Genomic DNA, 18,625 nt, shown 5'->3' with positions numbered 1-18,625 from the left:
TGAGCTGGCTCATTGCCAAAGTATCCAGACCATCTCACATTACCTACTTTTGGTATGTGTGTGCGTATCAAACAAAAAGAGACACAGAGGCACACGCACAAGCTCACGCACACACACACACACACACACACACACACACACACACACACACACACACACACACACACACACACACACACACACACACACACACACACACACACACACACACACACACACACACACACACACTATGAACACTTAAAACCCTATACACTTTTCAAATCTAAGTTTGGGGGTTTATTCAGTAAGTGACATAGAGTGAAACCAGTGGCTATTCTACAAACATTCCCTCGAAGCTAAGCAGATGAAATGAGGGCAATACATTTTTATAGAAAAAATACGTTTCCGTTTTTAAACAGACTCTTACTGCAGTCTTAATCTCCTGGCTCCCCTAACTATAAGGTATTTGCGCTCTATTTTCTGTATCGCGAGAGCTGGAATAAAACATTTTGGTAGAAAGTTTAGCAAGCACGGATGAGGAAGGAGTTATACAGCAAGAGAGAGTGAGACGAGAGAAATAGAGAGCTAGTAAGTGGGAGAGAGAGTGAGGGAGAGTCAGGCGGAGAGAGTTTGAGAGAGATAGAGATAGAAAAAGTGACCGCGAATGAGAGAGAGAGAGAGAGAGAGAGAGAGAGAGAGAGAGAGAGAGAGAGAGAGAGAGAGAGAGAGAGAGAGAGAGAGAGAGAGAGAGAGAGGGAGAGAGAGAGAGAGAGAGAGAGAGAGAGAGAGAGAGAGAGATCTGGGGGGAAGTTTCAACATTTTCATCCTTTGGAATGCATCAACGCCTCTGGATGCACCAGGTTGGACGACAAACGTTGAAATGCGCAATTATTTGTAGCGTTTATAAAGTGGTTTGCCTGGGTTGAATTATTTTCCACAGATATCTTTGATACATTCCTTTTGGAAAAGTTAAGGGAAACTTGGTCCTATATCGGGTCTGAGGCGTATCTCCGACTGGGGAGATAAGGTAAAGTAACTTTCAGATTTGCGAGATTTGAATTTTAACACTAGAATTAGGCTAGAATTTGCAAACTGTGAATGTATTTCATGATCATATATTTCACCCCACAACGCAGTTACCTATAAGAAGAGAATATATGCACAGCATCACTTGTACACTTTTTATGCTTTTTTTCGAGTTTGTATTTATTTTGGGCTTCTTTTCTTTCCACAGCTTAGACTTGGTAGCTACTGCGCAGGCTGCGTCCGAGTCGCAGTCGTCAATGGTAAAACACTGACCGGTGGAGTTGTACACATTTGAGAAGAAGAGATGCAAGACAGTGCAAGTCGAGGACTGCTTTTGCAGCTGGTCCTGCTGCTGCTAGTGGCGTTGTTGTCGCCTCTAGCTGTGGCTGTGGCCGAAGAGGACGCCGCTGCAGAGCTGGTCACCGCAGAAGACAGCGAGCTGGCCAAGCCGTCCGAGCCGAGGGCAAGCCGGGCTAAAAGGAGGGGAGGCTCGGAAGTCCTCAGAGGGTAATGGCACTGTCTAAAAAACTAATCGATACCATGTGTAGCAGGCATAGGATCACATCCATGTTTTCAGTTTTTAGTATTTTCCCACTTTTCTTGTATGTTTTCGAAATGTTGCTGTTCCTATTCTGTTAAACAACGGTGATTTATTATAACCAAGTTGTAAGATGTGTAGTAGCAGGTGTAGCCTATACGCTTGCTATATAGTTTCCATTGTATGCATTACATATGTCTTCCAGGGACTTGGCTAAAGTGGAACGTCACATAAACAATTTGACATTTATATAAAGAATGCAGATTGAGGCCTACAAATGCGATTGTGTATGATAGGAAGTTTGGAGCAACTCTAGTAATTAAATATTGGCAGGAATATCACATTCCTGATGACTGCAATAATAAATTACATCCAAACAAAGGAGGCCATTGGTCGTGTGTGGCTGTAGGAATGTCTGTTGCACTGAGACAGAGATTGAGGAAGAGAGGGAGAGAAAGAAAAAGAGAGAGAGAGACCTAGAGACAGAGAGACCAGGAGACCCAGAGACCTGCAGCTTTATCCTTTTTCTGGCCAAAAACACCACACCCCAGTTTGGGATAAATCACATCTGCAGCTGTACACAGTGGGTGACTGCTGTAGTTTTAGTTGGTGTGTGTGTGTGTGTGTGTGTGTGTGTATGTGTGTGTGTGTGTGTGTGTGTGTGTGTGTGTGTGTGTGTGTGTGTGTGTGTGTATGTGTGTGTGTGTGTGTGTGTGTGTGTGTGTGTGTGTGTGTGTGTGTGTGTGTGTGTGTGTGTGTGTCTGAGTGCACGTGAGAGCGAAATGTTGTAGGTTGTGTAAAGATGAACGTTCAATGTATGTATATTTGTATTTTTGAATGTCATTAGTTTGAAAATCTTTTATCAGAACATCTGCATGCAGGAAGGGGAGACATTCTGGCTGCATTCTGCCTCTAGCTCTTGCTCTTCCCTGGAGAGCAGTGATGCTCGGCCCCTGGAACAGTGGAAGTATTTCCCTGCCTGTTATATGAATTTCAATTGTAAACATGACTACTGCTTCGAGCACAGTCCAAATATGATGCTGTGTGGAGTGGGAAGTTCTGATGCTCGGTACATGGTCAGGTGAAGCTTTGCCCCTCAAATGATTGGGGTAATGTCATGTTATATAATATAATTTGCCTCATAACCCTTGAGCAAACAAATGTTTGGTTTTTCTGTGCTGACTTGAATTTAGTTTATATATCAGATTGTTAAAAAGCATTTGAGGGGCATCGTTGAGGGCCGTATTTTTGTAATAATATTTGTAATAATCTAGTCACGGTGTGGAGAGAACATGGACTTGACAAGTTTTAAGCTTTAACCATACAATCAAGTGATGTTAGCAAATATAAATGTGGTTTATGTTCTTATAGCTTTTAGTAATTTTTACATGCAGGTTTCTTCCTGAGTTTTTCCTAGAAGCTCATTCATTTTCAGTTTTTAGGTTTTTGATTGTCCTGTATTTCAGTAATATACATATTGTTGTAGACATTGATGGTTGTGACAGATGTCCATGTTTATGATTTTCTCATTGATTGTTCTGGAAGGATCATGATTATTTTAGATGTTCATGATTGTTCTAGATGTTCATGTAGCAGTGCAGCAGTGCTCATGTAGCGGTGCTTTCGATAAAACACTTACACACTTCATTACACCCTCATTGACTCATCTGAGCATGATAAGTGATTCATCCCACCTGACGCTCCACAGTAAACCCTCGTCCACACATACTGCCATTCCAAAAATTATTTTTTTTTACTGCACTGACCAAATAAACCCCATCGCTATTAATTGAACTGCATGACACATTCAAAACATTTTTATTGCCTGATGAGTTTAAACACACACCTTTTGGGACGGGGTAATATTCCAGCCCCCTCTTCCATGCATTCCTGAGATTCACACTCTACCACATATAATTAAACATACAAATACAAACCCATCCTCACGAGGATGAACCACTTGGACTGTTTAAAACAAGAAGTAAATGGACATGTGCCGAACACGCATGCAGTGTTTCTTTGGAACCATTTGGAGGATTCACAGTACCACTATTTTGTACTGAACATCCCCCTTTGTCGCTCTATGGCTTCCCCTTCCCTGGGGGTCATATAACAGTCCTGGGACATCAAACGGAACATGGGTAGAAGCCCCACACTCCCTCTATGTCCTTCTATCTCTCTCAACTTAAAACTTTTAATAAACTTTACTTTTAATTAAATGTACAGTTAAACAAATGCATGCTTTTTAAGTGTATCCCACACATATGGTGGTCATGTTATCTTGGGATTGAATGAATGTTTATTGATTGAGCAGAAGTTATATTTATTGTTGTGTTCATATATTTGGTCCCTCATCTTTGGATTCATATAATTTGAATTTTTCCTTTTTTTTACTTTAATTTAACTGCTACTTAATTTCTTGGTCACATGTGTAAACTTCCTCCAGTCAATGATTTAGTTTGCAGATAATTTATCCTCTTTAGTGCATGTGTTATTATAATGCCTGTTATGTAGCAGTTAAAGTTCAGTTAAGTTAATAATGAGACAATTTGATAAAAGTACATTTTTATCAAATTATCTCCTTGCCTTATATCTGATATATTTGAATGTTTGAGGTGTCAATTCCTAATAAACTGGGGAATCCGGCAAAGGAGTACAGGCGTTCTGTAATGGTATGTCCAGTTAGTAATAAACTAGGGAAAGGCAGGTTGTCTTACTTGGGCCTAATCAGTTGACGCAAACTACTCTTTAAGAGTCAGACATCCATTGTCTCATCCTGACTCAACTGGAATACTAAATTGTTTACAGACGAAGGTTGTTAAACTTTGTTGCAGTTCAGAAAGTTGTAATGTTCAGAACGTATGTTAATGTTGAGAAGTGTGTTAAAGTTCCAATTTCAGAAAGTTTGAAAAGTTTGCAGTTTGTTGAGGCGTAGAATTACGGCTTTTTTGGAATATAATTTTGACTTGATAGTTTTTCCAGATATATTACAGATGGGGCACCAAACAGGAAGTGGTGCCCCACTCCGGTAGTAAAATAACAAAAGTCCTGTTTACATCATTCACTTAATCAAGCTTAATCTAGATCTTCATGATTGTTCTAGATATCTTGAGGGTCCTAGATCTTTTTGATTGTGGTGAATCAGTGGTTCCCAAACTTGGATGTGTATCATGAAATGGTCATTATGCAAATTGTGTATGCAAATAGTGAATAATTGACACATGCCGTTCTCTTGCTGAGCAGAGAGTGCCATAACCCTTTACATACAAGTAATATTGCAAGAAGGACAAAAAATCAGCATCGATGCTCCCAGTGTGCATTTAGCCATCACTAATCAACACAAAGCATGAATGGAAAACATTCCAAGGGAAACTTATGATGGAAGGCATAAAGGCACCTTATTTGATATAAATTATCAACATTATATTTTCTATCATTGTAAATCGGTCTATTTCAAGATTAAATTCCCACATACCACCTGCTTGACCCTTGTCTACAGGTTGAAAAACACTTGTCTAGATCTTCATGAATGTTTGAGATCTTCGCAGTTGTTCTAAAGCTTCATGATTCTTCATGGTTCTTCCTCAGGCCTAACGTGTGCGGAACCAGAAACAACGCTTTCTGCTGCCAAGGCTGGAAGACCCTGACCGGAGGGAACCAGTGTATTGTCCGTAAGTACCCCATTATTCATCAGGTATCAGGGACACCATCTCAATTTAAAAAAAAACTTTTTACCTGCCAGATTTTAAATATCTACAGACCAAGCAATTGTTATAATATATAACCATGAATTTGTTGACCTGCCAAATGGTCAAATCTATCCACAATTGGCTGGTAGCAGGTGTTAATGTTGGATCCGGCTAGATTCTCCACTTACTTATTTTGGAAGCAAAGCAGCTGAAATGCAACTGTGTGCATAGTGATGAAATTGATTCTGAATTCAAATTTTTAATCTGACGGCCAAATGATAGTTTCACTGAATAGATTATTAATTAAAATAATTACTCTGTTCTCTCTCACTCATTCCCTCTCGTTCTCTCCCATTATGTCGGTCTCTCTCTATTTCTCTCCCCACCTCTCATCTGACAGAACAGTTCTGCTTGTTGAGTAGAGTGATTGCAGTCTGGCTAGCTGTCTCCCTGAGGTCGCTCTAATGACATTGTTTAGCAGTGGGGTTCAGGGAGTTTGGAGTCTGGGGCTGGACGGTACCTGATTGGAGTTATGGCCACTGCACCATGCCAACAACACTGTGGGAAGGGGAAGAACAGCCTCGCTTCATCTCACAGTGGATAGAAACAGTTAGCTGGATGTGGACAAAAGGGCAAAAATGAAGCTTGGCACCTCTGCCAAAATTGTCGCCAATTATCTAAGAATGATATTGGTTGAAAACACAGAAATGCCTGTGTTCTATGGCTTGGCTGTGCTATATGTTTATTAACTGTCTAATTTCCCTTGATACTAAAGAAAAAAGACTTGTAATTAACTATGGGGGCAGGATAGCTTAGCTGTTAAAGTGTTTGACCAAAAACAGCACTTCGAGCATGGAACTTCCCTGCCGGAAGGTTCTATTTTCGAAGTGATGTCTGCTGTCTACCTGTTGACATCCTTAATCAGAATAGCATTAAACAGTAAACTACAACATGTACTACTATTAAAAATGGTGTTTAAGCTCAGAACATGGCGATGCTGAGGACTTCATTGACTAAAGTGTGACTTGTGACTTCTGCAGCCATCTGCCGCAGTACCTGTGGAGATGGGTTCTGTTCCAGACCCAACATGTGCACGTGCCCCACCGGACAGATCGCTACTTCCTGTGGGACCAAGTCAGGTTTGTTAAATGTTATGTTCATTTTCCAAATACATCACTGCTCTACAGCTGGCCCTCACTGGTCATGTTCAGGGAGATCAGTGTTGGTTTTCAAATATATTTCTGGCCAATATCTCCAATCAATGAATGCAAAGAATTCTGAATATTAGTATGAAGTTCTTTGCTTGTGCTTGTATGAGCTTTGTTTACAGTGGACCTACACGCATGGCTCCGTGGACACGAGGCCACTGTCTCAACACAATGAAACTAACTAACAGAAATAGGAGGCTAAATAATTCTGCCGGTACCTGTTTGAGAGACACTCTTTTATGTGGGGTTTCTCAATTGTCAAAGAATTATATATATTTTTGATACCAAATTATGATAAAAATGTTGTTGCCATCCAGCCCAGTCCAAGAATACATGTAAGAAAATAAGACTACAGTAATGAGTTTAGTCGAGGAATGGGATTCTAAACAGCACTTCATGCAGCCTCAACACAGTATCTGTGTTGCAATCATGTGCTTGAAAGTAGAGGCCTATCTTTGCAAGTGGAGCCTTTTCGTGTGTGATCGGAGTGGGCGTCTGCCTTGGAAGGAATCCACTGTCAACAGTCTTCTCCATGACGATCCTATAGAGCAGCTCTCAAAGCGCCCGCTCCCTATGTGCTCATCTGTTTATATACCATATACTAGGAAGATCTAATCACTGAAAGATAACCCAGTTGCATGTGTGTGTGTGTGTGCGTGGATGTATGTGTGTGCGTTTGTGTGTGTGTGGATTGTGTGAACATGTGTACTGCTTGTACGCCCGTCCACAGTCCAGCACTGTAACATCCGCTGCATGAACGGCGGATCGTGTGCTGAGGACAACTGTCTCTGCCAGAAAGGCTACGTGGGGAACCACTGTGGACAACGTAAGACCCGCATAAAGTACACAACGTGACATTTAACACTCAACCTCCTTCATAACCAACTCCTACTGCCAGACAAAGTCAACGTCCTCCCCCATTCTGGGACCTAATTTCCTCCAGGCTGTCCTCGGGTGCGTCCGTCAAACTGTCCTCCTCCTGTTTCTGTCCCTCTCCCCAGCGGTGTGTGAGAACGGCTGCCTTAACGGAGGGCGCTGCGTGGCCCCCAACCGCTGCGTGTGCACGTACGGCTTCACGGGGGCGCAGTGCGAGAGAGGTAGGCAAAGCCCAGCGTGCCGTGAGTCAGCCTTTTCCCCTCCCCACCCACCTTCCCCCCCGCAACCTCGAGCTCCACACCGTGGTCAATTACCCCCCCCCCCCCCCCCCTACCACCACACTGGCGGGCTTTACTGGTTATTGGTTGGTCGGTTGGATGGTTTGGCTACGGGCTGGTCGAGCTAAGTCACAGAATTGAAACTAGTTGGGGGAGGGGGGTTGGGGGGGGGGGGATGGAATTTAATGTGTTGTGAAATATGCAAGGTTTGTCAAGCGTCAGAGTATCGATGACTGCTATTTTCCAAAACAAAACATTAAAAGGATCTTTTCCCTCCCTCGCCACCACCACTCCCTGTTTGATATGGTCAGAGCCTGGGAGGTTTACAAACACGGAAAGGTGTTGAACTGAGTGATACACTTTGTGCTATGCGTTGGTGGGATTCAGCTGTGTGATGCTTGTATGCTTGTGTACGTAGCGCAGGAGCGCCATGAAGGCACGCGAGGGATGTTTTCTTTTGTGAGGCCGTTGACATCGGGAGGTCACGGCCACAGGCCTTTTCTAAAGTAAACCTTCCGACTCCCAGCAGAGCTCCTAATTACCGGCATCCTCTTCTTTTGCTTGGTCTCGGTCCCACAGCCGTGGGACTGAGCTGGTGGTCCTCCGGCGTTGCATTAACCCACTAATGGGACAGTGTCCGTCCAGTCTGTGGATGAGCGCCAGGCCTTATCTGTCCTGACAGGATTTCAACATGTTGTGACTTTGGTTTCCACTCTGTCCTCAACCGAACTGGCCTGGAGGGTTTTTTTTTTGTGGTACTGGCGGGAATGAGGCGTTTTGTTGGTGCTTTCTTTCTGAGGTCACTGCGTACAGCGGAAACCACGACTATAATTATGCAGTTTGTAGTTTATTAACTATGGGGCTTTTGTGTTTGTGAGTTTGGTGTGGTGTGGTGTGGTGTGTTGTGTGTGTGAATGTGTGGGTGTTGGTGAAAGTTCTAGTGGCTGTGGGTGAATATTTTACATCTGAAACATGTCATATATAAAGAAAACATGATGGATTGGCAGATCTTCTTCGAGTTTGTGTGTGTGTGAGTGTGTGTGTGTGTGTGTGTGTGTGTGTGTGTTTGTGTATTTTTGAAACAAACAGATCCTTCACCGAATAAATAGGCCAATGGATAAGGTGGTGTCTTGAGGTGAACTTACTTCCAATGAAATTTCCAGTGGCTTGTGTTCACGTGGCTGGCATCCATTTGGCCCGGTCATCATTCCGCAAGTATTACCATTGTGCTCTCAGAACCCCTCCCATTTCTGAACTTGCATTCGATCAAACACACACACACACACACACACACACACACACACACACACACACACACACACCACACACACACACACACACACACACACACACACACACACACACACACACACACACACACACACACACACGCTCACTTGAATGTACGTATGTTTTCATGCATACAAGTGTGCTGCACGCAGGCAAGCCAATAGCAACCACAAAAAAAGCCACACACTCCCCCTTACACACATAGACAAGCAGCACACTGAAAAACACATACACACATACACACACTGCTTTCTTGATGTCATTAACAGAAAGTGATCTGCTTAGAACGGGATCTTTTCACATTAGCAGAGCTCTGAGGTTTTCCCCTTCACGTCTCTCCAAAGGAGGGGAGAGAGAGGATGGCTGGCTGGATATCTGATCCAAAGGTATTCATAGCACGGCCCATAGAGTGCTGCTTTTGAAGGCAGTTGAAGTCACAGAAGTGGTTTATACAACTGGTCGTTCAGTTGTGAGAGAGCAGGAACCGCCATTGTTAAAAATGTCACTGAATGTTTGGTGGGGCTTTTTATTATATGGTACCTTTGCATAGAAACATTTTGTTGAGGTAACTGATCTTGTTTTCTTTGGTGTCTGGCCTAAAGACTAAAGGTGCCAAAAACAAGTAATATGGCAATTTCTGGGAAAGACATGACACAGGCTATGTCATGCGGGGTAGTATGGGTTTCCGTTTGCTAGTGTGCAACTTCCTTCAATTATGGAAATAAAAGAACCGAAGACACAGAGGTGAAATCGATGAAATCATTGCAGCCCTACCTAGCCAAGCTGAGAGTTAAAGTATGACCTTATAGTGATAGACATATTTTCCGTTACTCACCAATTGATTGGGGCTGGATTTTGGGACTAGTGAAAGCAGTGACAGTCATAATCACACACACACACACACACACACACACACACACACACACACACACACACACACACACACACACACACACACACACACACACACACACACACACACACACACACACACACACACACACACACGTATCCTTGGTTTCTTCTGCTGCAATGGTTGGCAATGACACAATGACCCTGAGGATCTCAGTGAGACACTCAGGGGTTGGAGGTTTGAATCATATGCTCGTCATGCAAATCACGAGTTCAGCGGTCAGGTGAGAATAGAGGGATAGATAGTCATGGTCTCCTTACGCCACAAACATTGTCTCTGTAGCTCAGGAGATATTCCTTCCTTCCTGTTTGTGTCTTGTGCTTGTCTGTGGTTGTCATGCATTGTTGGGTTGTGAACCATTGTGCCCGTGTCTGTGTACAAGTGTGTATTTCTGGATGCACACAGCGCTAAATGTGTTTAGGCTTTATCTTATTTTTTCCCACGGTGGCAACTTCCATATCCCAATCACATCCTGCAAGTATTAAACCATTTCCTTCCAGTCACATCCATATGACCACAACCACACCCATACTAAGACACTCCCATCCATATCAGCGCAATAAAATCCATCTAAACACAATCAAACCCAGAAGCACTCACATCCACTTAACCACACTCTCATCAATATTGACTTTGCCTTCATCTGGCCAACACAGCTCAATCCATAAGAGATCTTCGTGTTGAGGATGGCCTTTGGAGCCCATCCCCAAAAGCGCGACCCACTTCCCCGTCAGCTTTCCATGCAGGTTTGTGTCTACTGTCTGCTGTTGTGTGTTCAACTTGCCAGGGTCCCGAAGCAAGCAGCCGGCCAGCCTATCCTTTGTGTACGGCAGCCAGTGAGATGCTGCTGACACTCATTAGTCACTAATGAGGATGAAACACTAGGCCGTGTCCTGACCCCTCCTCCCCCCCCCCTCCGTTAGAGGGTGCCTGTCTGCCGAGATGGTTCTGCATGAATCCAAAAGTAGAGCACAAACAAATGGAAAACAACACGCTTAATCACTCCTTGTTCTCCACTCCATTTCTCACTGGACTTTGATGAGGGGAGTTTTTGTGTCTGTGTGTGTGTGTGTGTGTGTGTGTGTGTGTGTGTGTGTGTGTGTGTGTGTGTGTGTGTGTGTGTGTGTGTGTGTGTGTGTGTGTGTGTGTGTGTGTGTGTGTGTGTTTGTACACTTGTGTGCGTTTATGGATTTTTGTTTTGTGTGGCTGTGTAATTCTTGTGTGCTTTCTTGTGTTCATCTGAGTTTATTTAACTGTGTGTGAGTGTGTGTCTGTATTAGTGCCTGTGTATTAGTGTTGCTTTGTGTGTGCGCATGTGGGACTGTGCATGTACGTGTGTACGGACGCCTGTGTTGTTGTGCGATTGTTCCCAGATGTACATGTTCATGGGTGGATCCCCCAGCTGTATGCAGTTCACAGATAGAATCAGGGATAGAGAGAGAGAGAGAGAGAGAGAGAGAGAGAGAGAGAGAGAGAGAGAGAGAGAGAGAGAGAGAGAGAGAGAGAGAGAGAGAGAGATAAGGGGAGAGAGAGAGGGAGAGAGAGAGAGAGAGAGAGAGAGAGAGAGAGAGAGAGAGAGAGAGAGAGAGAGAGAGATAAGGGGAGGGAGAGAGAAAGAGAGAAAGAGGGATAGGGAGAGGAGGAGAGAGGGAGAGGAGGAGAGAGGGAGAGAGTGAGAGAGAGGGATAGAGAGAGAGAGAGAGAGAGAGAGAGAGAGAGAGAGAGAGAGAGAAAGAGAGAGAGAGAGAGAGAGAGAGAGAGAGAGAGAAAGAGAGAGAGAGTGATAGAGAGAGAGAGAGAGAGAGAGATAGAGGGAGAGAGAGTGAGGGATAGAGAGAGAGAGGGAGGCAGAGAATGAGGGAGCAAGAGACAGAGAGAGCGAGAGACTTTAACATTTTCAGGGTCACTTTCACTGTTGAGCTATCGGACGCGCCCTGTTTACCCCAGGTGCACAGCTTTTCTGTGCTGTGTTTCATGTCGGGATGTGGTCTTCAAGTTTCCCCTCTCCTCTGGTTGCAGCTGTAATAGGCAGGTATTATGTCAGATCTGGATTATGTATGGCACTCACAAAATAATAATACTGCAAAGACGTTGAATCTGGAGAAAAAGGAAAAGCTGTGTTTGCCGTTTACACAGACGAGTGTACTTAACTTATATTGGCGCCTCGTCCAAACTTTCCATAGAGCCTTGTAATTGCCCTGAATGAAGAGTATGCACTCATTAGAGTCTTCCTTTGGTGCCTCCTCCATAAGTGACACTGACTATCAGGTAGATGGGAGGGGAGCAGGGGGGTGTGGCTGGCCTTAATTAGCCAGCCACGCATCTATGGAGCTGTCACACTAAATTTGTACCGGCTGCCAAATTTGTACCGGGCGCGTCATCCATACGTAATCCATTCCAAACCTGCCTGTCAGCAGATGATCGCGTCGTCCGTTGCCGGGCAGGTTTCAAAAAACATTCGCGCTCATGTTGCCAAAGACGAAATAACATAATACAGTTAACGGATCGCTAGATAATGTAATGTTTTGTTGGGTTCCTAAATAAACACACGATGTATCTTGGAACAGACATCAACATGCAGCGCGCCAATCCAACTGCGCATGCTCCGTGTGACGGTCTAATAACTGATGTTGATATCATTACAGATAACGCTTGTTTTTACTTTATATTTGTATTGTATTTAATTGTTTAATCAAATTTAGCAAGTAAACTGAGTGTATAAAGCAGGTCAAGGACGAAATAGCACAATACAGATAACGGATCGCTAGATAGAAGGTTCGCGAATGTTCACGTCATTCGACGCGATCGTCCGTTGCCAGGCAACGGGCGAAGCGATCATCTGTTGCCAGGCAGATTTGGAGTAGATTACGTATGGATGACGCGCCCGGTACAAATTTGGCAGCCGGTACAAATTTAGTGTGACAGAGCCAGTATCCTGCCATAATTCAAACCTGAAAAAAAAAGTTTCAAAGGCTTGTAAGTCTTGCTGGTAACACCTTGTAAAAAAGGTTTTGCAACACCGAAAAAAACGATTATAACCTGAAAAAAAAAACACATTTTCAAAGTTCAAAAATTTCACCAGCGCATTTGCAGAGTTACAAATCTGGCACTGTTCTAACAGTGTAGTTCATTGTTTCCCAGTTTTGAAACCTTGTAAATGGGAACCTGCAAACAGGTGTTCATACATTGAGAAATACGTTTTGAAAGGTTGTATATTTATTTTTTAAAAACTTGTAAAGGTGTAAATTTACACCATTGCAATGTATTTTTTCAGAACTGACTTTTCAGCACTGACTTTTCAGAGATTTGACCACACAGGCGCAAGCTTTGAGTCACGTGATTATTTACAGTGTTCTGTCGCGCATTCGTTTTGAAACTCCTGACAGTTAGCCAAGAAATCTAGCCGCCCCTAGCGGCAGCACATTAAATTTGCAGCTAGGAAGGTCTAGCCTTCCGTCGTCGTTTTTCGCTGCTGGAAACAGAAAATGTGAAAGGCCAATCAGATCGTGAGGGGCGGAATCGAGCCGAATGACGACAGAGCTGCGACGGTTCCGGGTTAAAGGTAAACAACAATGGCTGCTGCTGCTGGCGAACAGCTGTCTTTCGACTCGGCTTTGGCCGCGACTCTTCAAGACTTGAAGTTAACATTTTCTTTGAGAAATGAACAAAGGACTGCACTGAAGTCTTTCCTGGAAAAGAAAGATGTAATCTGAGTTTTGCCGACCGGATACGGTAAAAGTTTTGTCGTTGGTCTCCATTCTCTCAATCCAACACAGACCTTTGACTGTCATGAGTTTCAAAACGAATGCGCGACAGAACATTGGCAATAATCACGTGACTCAAAGCTTGCGCCTGTGTGATCAAATCTCTGAACAGTCAGTGTTCAAATTCTGAACAGTCGCTGGTGAAATCTTTTGTACTAAGAAAATATGTTTGAGAAAAAATAAATACTTTGAAGTTGTGTTGGTGAAAATGATGAAGATAATATAGAACACAAAATTATGTTTGCAGATGTTTTTTCAGTGTTGCAAAACCTTTTTTATAAGGTGTTGAGATTTCAAACCCAGACTTACAAGCCTTTTAACTTTCTTTTTCAGGTTTGAATTATGGCAGGATACTGGCTCCATACACATCCACTTAACTGGATTTAATGTATAATTGCAGCAGCCAATGAAAAGAGTGCAATGGAAGTAAATAATGGAGCAATGGAAGTTAAGAAGTGAATAAGCATGCTATACACATGATTTGAATAGCACTATAAACTAATACCAACCAAATTCAGTGCAGTATCATCTTTTAGCCTCTTCCATCAATTTTTTTTAAAAAATGTACACTGTGGTAGAAAGATGTATCTCCATAGATCTTCATAGTAAATACTTCTCTGAAAGATTAGCATTAGCAATATGCTAAAGCTAAATGCTCACGCTAAAGATGCAGCATCAGACCTTGTCAGTGTATGACTGTGATGGCCACCATGGTCATTTAATAGGAGGACGATATAACTAAATACAGTCGATAGAGTTACAGGGTATAGAAAAGGGAATCTAACGATAGGGGGAGAGAGGGGGAGAGATGACCCAGTTCTGTTTCACACAGTGAAACCGGAGAGAGCAGGACCTGTGGAGCCCGCCGTGCACGTGACGGTCCCGGGCCGGGCCAAGGTCCAAACGGGAAACGTACAATGTCTTGTTTGTTTTAAAACGTCTGTAATGTTGGAACGGGTCCCCCACTTTCCCCTCACCGTCTGTTGTCTGCTGTGAAAACGTGGAAATTATTTTAGCTTTTGGAATAAATCCAGGTTCTATTGGGAGGTAGATGATCGTCCCTCCTGCTCCCTCTCTGTCTCTCGATCTCACCGCCGTCCCCTTTTTTCTGTTTCTCTATTTAACCTTCTCTCCGTCTCCATTTTGGGGCTGTATTTCCCACTGTTTTTGTCACACATTCGTGAAGATGTGTGATGATATGAACTGGTGATGTCAATGAGGTTAATACCTGTCGATGGAGTGCCAGGAAGCCGAGACCGAGAGATCAGGAAAAATGTTTAATGTCATCATATTAAAAAGAAGAACACAATGTTTTTTTCTTCAATCCGTATTTAGTATTTCGGACTTACTTAACATTCTGCAGCCCTGGGACTGGTAACGGAAACACCGTACTGGGTGCTGCGGACACACCCTGTCAGCCACGCTGGTCTAAGGAATGATGACCTATTCCCCAGATTGTGTGAAGCTGGGAAGCCATTTTAAAAGCAGCACACTTGGACAGATGTGGAGTTGTCCTCTCGGTCCTGGACAACACAGATAAAGGAAGCAGACTGATGGATGCATCATATGCTCAGCAGACGGGCACCAGCACACTGGTATCTCAACGCTTGTACTGATTGTGTGTGTGTGTCCCCCACCCCCCCCCCCCCAGCTGCATCATTTTTAGTGTCTGTTACTTTGTGTCTGCGGCCGCCCACATTGTTTTAAAAGCTTTTCCAGACCTCTCTACTATCTCTGTCTTTGTCTATCTCTCACACACACATACACACGCACACACACACACACACACACACACACACACACACACACACACACACACACACACACACACACACACACACACACACACACACACACACACACACACACACACACACACACACACACACACACACACACAGTTTGTATGCACGTTGAGCTACCTAACTAAACCACAGTGGCATAAATGCAGACACTCACACACACACAAACACACACGCACGCATGCACGCACGCACGTACACAAACACACACACACACACACACACACACACACACACACACACACACACACACACACACACACACACACACACACACACACACACACACACACACACACACACAAGCACATACCTAGATAGGGGCTAGAGGTAAACCTTTCACTAGCAAGTGATGTGTCTTGTGTCAGACTACATTTATATGTATTGTTGCTGTTAAAATACCTCAAAGAGCTTCCTTTGCCACATAAACCAAACAAAAGTGTGCAATGTTCAAAAGGTTCAAAGGTAGGGAAAAGAACACACCGTGTAGTATCCTTGATTTACAACAGAGATGTACGTAGGCTCACAGAGAGAAAATAAACATGTGTCTCTTGCAAGTGACGTTGAGTTGGGCACCCTCTCCATGCATCATTTCGTGCGGCCATGGCTTCAGTGGAATTCGGTTTCCCTCACTCAGCGCCATTCAACCGGCTCTTATTAGTGGCCAAGTTAGTTGCCTGTTTCCGAAAAACCGCATTCCACTTGTGCCATCACCATCACCTGAGAGCTGCAAGTCGGGAAAATATTTGGTATCTTCCACTGGGCTGCCGGGTTCACGCTGGGTCCAAACCACAGAAGAGTCCTCTGCAATAATAAAGAGTTATTGAGAACTAGTTTCAGCCTCTCGAGAGGTGCAAAAATAAGTTGAGTTCATAATAACACGCTGCATGTTTTCTACACACAACATTGTTGTATCTGTTTTTGTATTCCCAATTGCTGTCCTTGGAATGCTCTATTTTCTATTCATGCACTTTGTCTGTGAAAACGCGTTGATCCCGTTTTCCCTCCCTGGGTTGTGTGTTGTGAAGACTACCGGACTGGACCCTGCTTTGCCTCGGTAAGCAACCAGATGTGCCAGGGACAGCTGACGGGCATCGTGTGCACCAAGACCCTCTGCTGTGCCACGGTGGGCCGGGCCTGGGGTCACCCCTGTGAGATGTGTCCGGCACAGCCTCAGCCCTGCCGTAGAGGCTTCATACCCAACCATCGAACCGGGGCATGCCAAGGTAGGACCCCCCCACCACACACACACACACACACTGGACCCTTGTGTCTACCTTCTCCGTTTATCTGCATGGTCGTGTCTTTTTTATCTTGACCTCTGTCTTGTCTGTTTCTCTCCTGCATCACCTCAGGCCTGAGGGGCGAGGGGAGGGTTGATGTCCTGTTTGGATTCATGTTCTTAAGATTGAATGTGATTTGATGTGAATTTTATGTACGGTGATATATGAAGTTGTGTATGATATCTTTATAACAGTTGGAGCTGATTTCTTCTGATCTTCTCCAGAATTCGAACGCAAAGCCAATCCCAACAAGATACAATATATTTTCACATTATATAACAAGTCCACCTAGCGCCTAGCTTAGCTTCACTTCACCGTCCTTCAGTGGCTTTGTGTTCTTTTTTTAATATGTTTAAAATTATACATCTCAATCGTTCACATCTACCTCTGTCTTGCTCTCTTTCACCTTCCCCCGTCTCCTTGCCCACCGTCCCAGTGCTGGGGGATTAGTTCTAATTGGGTTGGATTGGGGTGGATGGCAGTGCCCCCCTGCGCGCGTGTGGAATGCCCACAGACGCACACTGCGCTGGGGCTGTCAGACACGGTAACACGGGTCAGTGGCGCTGCCACGTGTGGGGAGCCCATTCCCGGTCGGGCAGACGTCTCCCTGCCTGCTCCGTACCAGACAGCTTTAGAGCCACCTGTGGAGGAGGGGGGAGCCAGGTGAACCGGGCCAAGCCCCGGGGGAACGTACTGTTCCCGGGGGTGTAGCGCTGGCTCACGCAGGCCTGTTTCGGGTTCTGCTCTGGGCCCGGTGCGCAGAGGAAAGAATATGTTGTTGCTGCTTTGGAATGCAGTCACGTGAATATACGGTATCAGATCTTTATGGATGTACGGATTAATGGGTGGATAGATGTATGGTTGGACGGATGGATGGAATGGTGGCTGGGGGGAGGGAGGCTAAGATAGTTCGATGAGTGGATGTGTAGATGTATGGATGGGTAGATAGGTCGACCAATGGATGGATAGATGGATGCTTGACTATGTATTTCTAAAGAAACATAGATGACGGATGGAGGTCGTGGTTGTATAAAAGGGAGATTAATTTTTGTTGCCATCGAAACGTTCTTAATCTTCATTACAAAGTAAATAGATGGCTGCACATGGAGAACTGTGATCTGGTGAACTGGAAACTACTAATGGGTCCTTTTCCCATGGATTGTAATGCATGATTGATGTTGTGTAAATCCCTTGTTTGTTCCTGGTATTTGTAAGATGAGCTGATATGGCTCGTAATACAAAAGAACAGAAAATAAATCTAGTGAGGACTTCCTGACAGACAGAGCAAAATAAACAACCTCATCTTTGTATACTTGACAATATGGTAATAATGATCGTTATAATCTGGAAATTGTGTTGAAAAGATATTGGTAGAGGTTGTTAGAGGACGCATTGTCTTTCCTTTCTGATAACCTTGGTCCTTCTATCTCTTATATTTTATCACTTTATATTATTTTATTTTCTACTTGAGTTTTGTTCTTCTCTCTAATTGAGAGTTTAGTGTGTGTGTGTGTGTGTGTGTGTGTGTGTGTGTGTATGTGTGTGTGTGTGTGTGTGTGTGTGTGTGTGTGTGTGTGTGTGTGTGTGTGTGTGTGTATATATGTTAGTGTTTCTGCCTAATGCAGGTGTGTGTGACGTGTGTTTTTGTTTGTGTGTGTGTATATATGTTTGTCTGTGTGTGTGTATTATCATGTGTGTCCACATGTGTCTTTTGGGTGTGTCCATGGATGGGTGAAAGGACCTCTATTCAGTGTGTTTTCTATGTCTGTGTGTGCAGATGTGGATGAGTGCCAGGCCATCCCTGGTCTGTGTCAGGGTGGGAAATGCATCAACACCGTGGGATCCTTCGAGTGCAAGTGCCCTGCTGGACACAAGTTTAACGAAGTCACACAGAAATGCGACGGTAAGAACTACTATTGAATAAGTCAGATTGACTTATGAGCAAGCATTGCAGTAGGTTTTGTACTGCCTGACAT

At 44.0% G+C, this 18,625-nt stretch overlaps 1 protein-coding gene across 1 annotated transcript in view; it reads left to right on the top strand.

Annotated features, from left to right (window-relative positions):
* Positions 1-787: 787 nt before the first annotated feature.
* The window catches only part of fbn2a (fibrillin 2a), a 36,339-nt gene continuing 18,501 nt past the window's right edge, over positions 788-18,625 (top strand). Inside the window, exons 1-8 of the mRNA XM_056608279.1 lie at positions 788-1,009; positions 1,217-1,515; positions 5,135-5,217; positions 6,276-6,374; positions 7,174-7,269; positions 7,445-7,540; positions 16,395-16,592; positions 18,427-18,552. Coding sequence (XP_056464254.1) covers positions 1,313-1,515; positions 5,135-5,217; positions 6,276-6,374; positions 7,174-7,269; positions 7,445-7,540; positions 16,395-16,592; positions 18,427-18,552 — 901 coding nt within the window. The 5' untranslated portion in view covers positions 788-1,009; positions 1,217-1,312. The remainder of the gene's footprint in view (positions 1,010-1,216; positions 1,516-5,134; positions 5,218-6,275; positions 6,375-7,173; positions 7,270-7,444; positions 7,541-16,394; positions 16,593-18,426; positions 18,553-18,625) is intronic.

The sequence above is a fragment of the Gadus chalcogrammus genome, chromosome 14, assembly GCF_026213295.1.
Source record: "Gadus chalcogrammus isolate NIFS_2021 chromosome 14, NIFS_Gcha_1.0, whole genome shotgun sequence".
Lineage (NCBI taxonomy): Eukaryota > Metazoa > Chordata > Actinopteri > Gadiformes > Gadidae > Gadus > Gadus chalcogrammus.
Note: the sequence above shows the minus strand (reverse complement) of the source record. Positions and strands in the feature narration are given on the sequence as shown.